The sequence below is a fragment of the Pinus tabuliformis genome, chromosome 1_1 (assembly GCF_031772625.1).
Source record: "Pinus tabuliformis cultivar Carrire ecotype Pingquan chromosome 1_1, CPIR1, whole genome shotgun sequence".
Classification (NCBI taxonomy): domain Eukaryota; kingdom Viridiplantae; phylum Streptophyta; class Pinopsida; order Pinales; family Pinaceae; genus Pinus; species Pinus tabuliformis.
In genome coordinates, this window is record NC_142297.1 from 827,778,731 (window position 1) to 827,787,095 (window position 8,365).

Sequence of the window (8,365 nt, forward strand, 5' to 3'; positions counted from 1 at the left end):
ATTAAATGTTTATTGAAAATAAATTTCATTATATTAACTTTATTAATAAAACTATTTATTTATATCTATATATTTTTCTAACCCATTTCATTATTCTTTATAAAATATTAAAAAATTAAAAAATATAAAATATATATAATAATTTCTTTTATTCAACCATAATTATATATAATATTTTATTCAAATTCATACTATAATGAATAACCAAGAGTGAGCCTGCCTTTCTTAAAATAAGTCATTGGATAGTCATATCTCTTATTTTCCATATGTATTACATAAACCTAAAAAGGAATATACAAACAATTACCTATGGTTTAAACATACTTTCTACATACTAATAATTTCCCTGCTAAACCACAATTTTTTTTAAATATTGATAACTTCTCAAATATTTTAAATATTTAGTGATTTTTTAAAATGTTGATAATTTTCAAATATTTTAACTATTTAGTAATTTTAATGATAATGTTTTTTTTCCCATAAGGAAAAATCGTAATTTCATTAAGATAAAGAAATTACATTCTGTAGATGCAGAGCATATTCAGATCACAACATGACAAAAAACAAATTTTGTTGCCTTGATCCACGCAGGGAGGCAGCAATATATAAGGTTGTAAAGCCAAACAGTTACCATATTGTTTATCCATACTGATCAAACTGTCAATATATACATACAAGAAAATATGTTATGTGGCTGTCCATAACAAAACCGATATATAACAGAAATTAAGCAGGAAAGTCCATGAATGGCCGATGGAAGTATTGGTAGTATGCTCCATCATGGTATTCTCTAATCAACCAGATGCCTGGCTCCCCGAGCACAGCTTCTTTGGATAAGCTGTCAGCAACCCCGTTCTACTCCCTGAAAATATGGTTACATGTAAAAGAATCAAAAGATGAAATTAATCTCAAAGTTTCATCCAAAATATGATTCAAAGTATAAGTAGAGCATCTAGTTTTCCTGTTTAGCCAATCACATATGATTTTGGAATCCCCAAATAATTGTAAATCTCTGCAGTTTTTTTCCAATGCAAAATGTATGAGGTGTTTTGCAGCAAGGAGCTCAGCAAAATTGTTTGTGCCTCTTCTGAAGCCTATAAGCATCCTAAAAGAATGTTGTTGGTTTAAATGCAGTATAGCCCCCCCACCACAGCCTCTCTCTTGTGCAGCACCGTCAAAAAATGCCCATGGTTTGTTATGATCAATTTGTACAAGTGTAAAGATGCAGGTGCGTCGTGGTGAAGGATCATCCGGGATGAGGGAGTAATCGGCCATGACTTTGGCAGCCAATACAGACCATTTCGGCGCTGAATCCTGAAATATTAATCTATTTCTGGCAATCCAAATTGCCCAACAAATCAGTAGGGGGAGGTTGCGGAGTTTATGCGATGATGCTGTAATAAACCAGGACTGCCAGGCCTCAGGAATAGTTATGCCTGTCCAATTTGCAGATGGGGCGATAGAAGGGAGAATAAGTTCCCACAATTTACGAGCTATTGTGCATTCAAGGAACAAGTGGGAAACAGATTCGTTTTCACTCTTGCATAGGCTGCACCAATGGGGATCTATGTAAACTTTGAAATGGGAACTGATACTGTTACCTGTTTTGTAGAGATAGCAAAAAAGTGACCCAATTTTGAAAAGGGGTGATGCAGAACACACATGTTTTTTTGAGAGCATAGTTTTTGGCACTTTAAGTTTTTTTATGTACATTGTGTTTTAGAATGGTAGTGATTTTCATGATGATTTTAAAAAGTGGTTATTCTGCATCAGACCCTTTTTTTAACAGACCTATTTTTTTACTTTAAATTTTCTAATGTATGAAATGTAAATAATTATTTTGTAAATTTAATAATTTTGGAAGTGGTCTTCTTCTTTTCATTTTTTTGTTTTTATTTTTATTTTTATTTTTTTGTAGTGAGGTTTTTATTGTTTTGCATATTTAAAGAAGAAGGTCGATATTTTGCATTTTCGATATTCTACATATTTATATATCATTAATTAAGTTTTCAACCCACATGAAATAATTGTCTCTAAAAAGAAAATATAAAAATATATATAAAAAAGACAAAAATAAAAAATGTAAAAAAAAAATTATCTCATAAACCATAAAAGAATTTGGAAAAAAAAAAAAAAAACAAAATTATATATATATATATATATATATATATATATATATATATATATATATAAGTAAATAAAAATAGAGAAATTAAAAAAAAAAACATTAGCAAAAACTAGGAAATTTTTTTTTAAAACAAACTAGTCAAAAAAATAGAAAATTACCAAAAAAATTTAAAAACTAGTAAAATTAATATTAAAAAAAAAAATAAAAGCATATTTTTGATTAAAAAAAAATAATAATAATAATTATTTTTTATTAAACCTACATTTTTTATTTTTAAAAAAAATATTATTTTTTTAAACCATTTTTTATTTTTTATTTTTATTTATTTATTTTTTTTAAACTCTTTTTTTTGGGTTAAAATACAAATCATTAAAAATATTTTATTTTTTTTAAACAAATTTAATTTTTTAATTTAAAATTTAAAAAATTATTAAAAAAAAAATTTTAAAATTAATATTGGTTTTTTTTTTTTAAATTATCGTGGCCCTTCGCTCCCCTGCCGCCCTTGGTGGCGCGACCGTGGACAGAGGGGCCTGCACGCAGGCCCTCTGCCCACGACCGCGCCACCACAGGCGGACGGGGGGCGGGAATCGCCCGCCCACCCCCGGCCGCCTGTGGTGGCACGACCGTGGGCAGAGGGCCACCACGGGCGACCGAGGAGTGGAGGGCCACGATAATTAAAAAAAAAAAGGTTAAACAAACCAATATTAATTTTTAATAAATTTTTAAATTTTAAATTAAAAAATTAAATTTGCTTAAAAAAAATTAAAATATTTTTAATGATTTGTATTTTTAAACAACTAAAAACATTGTTTAAAAAAAATATTTAATTTAATTTTTTTTTAAATAAAAAAAATGTACATTTAAAATACACATTTTTTTTTTGTTAATTTGATTTTTTTTTTTTTTTAATATTAATTTTGCTAGTTTTTTAAATTTTTCATTATTTTTCTATTATTATTATTATTATTATTTTTTTTTAAACTAGTTTGTTTTTAATTTTTTTTTCCCTGGTTTTTGCTAATGTTATTCTTAATTTCTCTATTTTTACTTATATATATATATATATATATATAGAATTTTGTTTTTTTTTTTCCAAATTCTTTTATGGTTTGTGAGATAATTTTTTTTTAATATTTTTTATTTTTTATTTTTGTCTTTTATATATAATTTTATATTTGTTTTTTTAAGTAATTAACATTTTAATCTTAACTTTAGTAGTTTTTTATTTTTTTTTTTATTATTATTTTTTTTAATTTAGTTTGTTTTTAATTTTTATTTTTAATTTTTTGTTTTTTCTTAATTTTTCTATTTTTACCTACTTAATTTTTTATTTTATTATTATTATTATTATTATTATTATTATTATTATTCCCATATTTTTGTTTTGTTTTGTTTTGTTTTGTTTTGTTTTTTTTTTTTTTTTTTTTTTTTTTTTTCCCATATTTTTGTTTATTTGTTTGTTTGTTTGTTTTTTTCTTCTTCTTTTTTTTTTTTGCCAATTTTTTTATGGTTTACAAGATAATTTTTTTATTTTTTCCATTTTTTAAGATATCTTTTTTACTATTTCTTTGTTTATAATTTTTTTTTTTAGTTTTTTAATTCTTATCATTAATTTTGTTTTTTTTTTTTACATTTTTTTTATTTTTATTATTTTTAATTTGATTTTTTTTTTTCAGGTATATATTTTAATTTATGTTTTGTTATTTATTTTTAACTTTTTTTTTGTTGTGTTTTTTCACTGTTTTAATTTTTTAATTTTTAATTTTTTTTTACGTTTTCATTATTTTTTAAAATTTAACGTTTTTCGAGGTCATGATAAGATATTTTATGCCATTATTTCGAAATGTTGAAATATTATTTTTGAAAAAAAAAAGTGTTCTCCCAGCATTAACACTTTTTGTTTTGAGGGTGTTTTTTGGATAATTTTTGCGCAAAAAATTGGTTTTCACCACCATTTTTAAAACATGTTGAAAATTTACCCAAGAAAAAAAAAAGTGTTATTCCAGCATCAACACTTTTCGTTTTTAGCACTGTTTTTGATGTTTTTTCGGGGTTTTTTGGCCAGAGTTCCCGTTTTGAGTTTATAGTTCCCGTTTCAAAGTTTACATTGTTGGGGGTTGAAATGTGCACGCTTGAGGAGATTATCACCAGTCGGGATTTTGTTCTGGAGAATGGTCCACATTAATAGCCTTGTTCTGGGAGGAGCTTTAAGCTTCCAAAGATGTCTCCACCAGTCGGCGATTATCAGAGGCTTTCTCGATGCCGACAGAGCCAAATATCCTTCTTTGGGAGAATATCGACCATTTTTTGAAAGGGCCCATATGATCTCATCATCTCCCTCAAGGATTCGAATGTGGGCTTCTGTAAGGGCCAGAGTGAAGTCTTCCCAATGTTGTATCCATACAGGAGGAATGTTTAAATGATGAGCAGACTTCCAAGCCTGTTGTAGGAAAGAGGTATTCTCCGAGTCTGCAATTTGTGCTATATATGTAATGTTTTGTTGATGGAGATGCTGGATGAGATCCATGGGGAGTCGGTGCATATTCCCACAACCCACCCACGGATCGAGTCCAATGCGAACCTTATTTCCTGAACGAATTCTCCATGTGATACCCTCTCTGATGGGGTTCAAAGCCTTGAGGACAGCCTTCCAGATGATAGAGATCCCTGAAGTACATTGGTGGGGTCTTCTAATCCAGTCCATAGTATGCATCGGGGCAATGTATTTTGCAGAGGTAACCCACGTCCAAAGGTTGTCTGCAGATACGAGGTGCCAACCAAGTTTAGCAGCAAGTGCTGAGGAGAAATCTTCAAGCTTTTTGAGGCCCCATCCCCCCATTTTTTAGGTAAATTCAGGGCCTCCCACCTGACCCAAGCAAAAGTCCTGCCCTGTTTGTTCCCTTGCCAAAGAAATATGCAACAGAGGGATTGTATTCTAGAGAGAATGCCTCTGGGAATCCAGGCCAGAGACATCCAATAAACAAGAGTGGCTTCTAGGACACTTTTGATAAGTGTGAGGTGGCCCGCTCGCAAGAGATATTTGAGATACCAGGTATTAAGTCTTTTTTCCATTTTGGAGATGAGCCAAGTCCAGTCAGTGATCTTATAACCTAAAGGCTTCAACTTGTATCCCAGATATTTTAAGCCTTCAGACAACTGCAACTAAGAAAAACGAAAACGTTGAAGAGCAAAATAGATCTCATGTGGAGTACATTCAACAGCTGTCAAAGTGGACTTTCTGTCATTGATGAGCATGCCTGTAGCCACTTGAAATAGAGAGAAAGTGGCTTTGATGATACTAAGGTCTCCAATACTGCCATTGAGAAATATAAGGATATCATCTACAAAGAGTAGATGGGTCAGGATGCAACCCTCTGTTATCTTTATGCCCTTTAATCTGCCCCTTCGATGTTCTTCATTAATGAGTCTACTGAGACCTTCCATAACTAGAAGGAAGAGCAAAGGCGATAGGGGGCAACCTTGTCTCAATCCCCTTTCAGATGTAAAAAAGGGGGATGCACTTCCATTCACCAGGATGCTGAAAGGGATGTTAGTTATGCAACTCATGATCCATTTGATGAACATGAATGGAAATCCTAAATGAGTTAAAAGCATTCTAATATATAACCAATTTACCCTATCGAAAGCCTTTGATAAATCAACCTTCAAAATCATACCTTTGCCACACCTGGTGTGTAGAGTATGTAATACTTCCTGAGTAGTACCCATAGCCTCATGTATCTGCCTATCTTGTAGGAAGGCGAATTGCTCCGGTGAGATGTGGTTGGAAAGGATAGGTCTCATCCTGTTGGCAATGATCTTGGCAATAATCTTGTATATACAGTTGCAGAGTGATATGGGGTGAAAATCCTCATAGGAGGCCGGATTGTCTGTCTTCGGGATGAGTGCAATGAAGGTAGAAGTGATAGAAGTCTCAAGATATCCTCTGGTTCTTGAGTCCTCAACAATTTTAAGCAGGTCTCCACCTATAATGTCGAAGAAAGCCAAATAGAATTCTATCGACCATCCATCAGGTTCGGGGCTTTTATCCTTTTTGAACCACTTTAAGGTGGCCTCCAATTCTTCGAGAGTAACTTCCTTTGTTAATTCACCCCCCTCCTCTTGATCCACAAATCTAGGGAAGAGTTGTGCTACCTTGATGATTTCTGCCAGGTTAGTGTCCCTCGGGCATTGTATGTGCACTTGAAGTGAGAAGTCACAAGCTCAGCCAGTTGTGGGAAGGTATTAACAAACTGCCCCTGGTCATTCTGTAGCTGCCATATGGTGTTGATCGCCTTTCTTCCATTGGCGAATTTATGATAGAATTTTGTATTTTCGTCCCCTTCATGCATCCAAATGGCCCTACTTCTTAGTCGCCAAATTTCTTCCCTATCTTTAAGTATTTTTGCCTTGGCAGAGTATTGAGACGCCATCTTCTCCTTATGTTCCTCAGATATGAATATTCCTCCTTGATCATTTTCAAATGCAGCTAAATCAGATTCAATCTTTCTGAGGGAGTGTTCCTCCTGTAATATTTTATTGTGAGCCCATTGTTTGGACATTTTCTTCAATACTGTAAGATTGTGTATAAACCCTTTGATGCTGTCATCCCTCGCCCCAGGAGGGTTGGCTTTCCAGAAATCAGTGACCATACTGATGTAGGATTCTTCCTTAAGCCAGGCAGAGCAGAATTTGAAAGGTCCTCTAGGTTTTACTCGCCCTCCATCAATCTCCAAAAAAATGGGTAGATGATCAGAGATCCCCCCTGTTCCAACCCATTGTCGGATATGAAAACCCAAATCAATAACCTTTTCTTTGACAAGGAAGCGATCAAGCCTATGAGCCAAACTGTCTTCCCCAGTCCTGTTATTCCTCCAGGTCACTTGTATTTTAGCAGAGGGGATATCAATCAAATGGTGAGAGTCCAATACAGATAAGAAGTAATCCGATAGGGAGTCTCGTTGAGCTCTGTGTCCCCAGGACTCAGCATGTCCTATGGAAAAGTTGAGGTCCCTGCCAAGGATCAGGTGGTCATCCAAGAATAAATCAGAACCTAGGAGGTTTTTCCAGAAAGCAGGTCTGTTATGGCAAGGCCCATAAACATTAAAAATCCTGAAATTCATTCCAAGATCCGCAGATCTGATGTCTGCACCAAGGTGACCAGCTCCTCCCCAGCAATTGAGCATCTTGATAGAATGAGTATTGTATCCCAAGGCTAATCCCCTAGATCTCCCATGTGCATCAAGCCCAATAAATGTCCACCCAGGAAGCATATTTTGTAGAGATTGTGTAATGTCAATTGCTAGTCCCAGGGTCTCTTGTAGGAAGATAATATCCAACGATACATATGTAAGTAAACGACGGAGTGCTAGTTTTTTGTCCGGCCTAGCCAACCCTCTACAATTATATGAGAAGATCTTCATGGAGGGGGTACAGAAGGGGATTCTCTGGCTCTAAGTGTCCCGAGAATAGTAGATTGTATACCCAATGCAATCTCATCTCCTGTCGTAAATTGGGCTTTTGATAGGGAGGAGGGTCTGCCCCTATGCAGCTTAGGGGGAGGGGGGAGTGGATAATATCAAGCCCGACATGGTCCTGGGCTTGTCGCTTGGATTTTGAGCGAGTCATGTACCCCGCAGAAGGGGGGCCTGATAGGTAGATGAAGATGGTGGGAGGGGGGAAGGCGAAGGCGAGGATGGAGCTAGTGAGAAGATGGGGCAAGCCGTAACTTGGCATGAGAGTGGAGTGGTGGCAGCAGGTTCTAAGATCAGACCCAAACCCAAATGAACACTAGATGGGTTCACGGAATGAAGACCAGAAGATGATCCAGATATAATGTAGTCAATTTGAGATGAGCAACAAGTGGAAGCGGAGATTAAGGGAGGATTCATACCCGACGAGGGAGAGCCCTCAGATGGCGCCTGTGGACGAGCTGGTGGAGGCGGTTGAGGATGGTGAGGAGGCCGGCCTCGCTTCTTCAGCTGTGGGGGTGCCATGGTCTTTTCTGATGGAGACTTCTGCTTTTCGGCCAGGTCCTCAATTGCAACCATATTTTGTGGTTCTGTAGATGCCTGACTCTGTGGTTGAACGTCCTGTGAGATGGGCGGTTGGGCCACCGCTTCCTGTACCGGGGACTGTTTTTGAGTCTTGCCTAATAGAGGACAGTCTTTATAGAGGTGTCCTACCTTGTGGCACCGCTGACATCGAAATGGCACACCCTCATAATCCAGCAGC

The 8,365-nt window shown here is 34.9% G+C and overlaps 1 protein-coding gene across 1 annotated transcript; it reads right to left on the bottom strand.

Moving 5' to 3' along the window:
- Positions 1-6,282: 6,282 nt before the first annotated feature.
- LOC149216666 (uncharacterized) lies at positions 6,283-7,554 on the bottom strand. Its single transcript, XM_089390037.1, has one exon. The coding sequence runs from the start codon at positions 7,552-7,554 to the stop codon at positions 6,283-6,285; it is 1,272 nt and encodes a 423-aa protein (XP_089246163.1).
- Between the last annotated feature and the right edge of the window lie 811 nt (positions 7,555-8,365).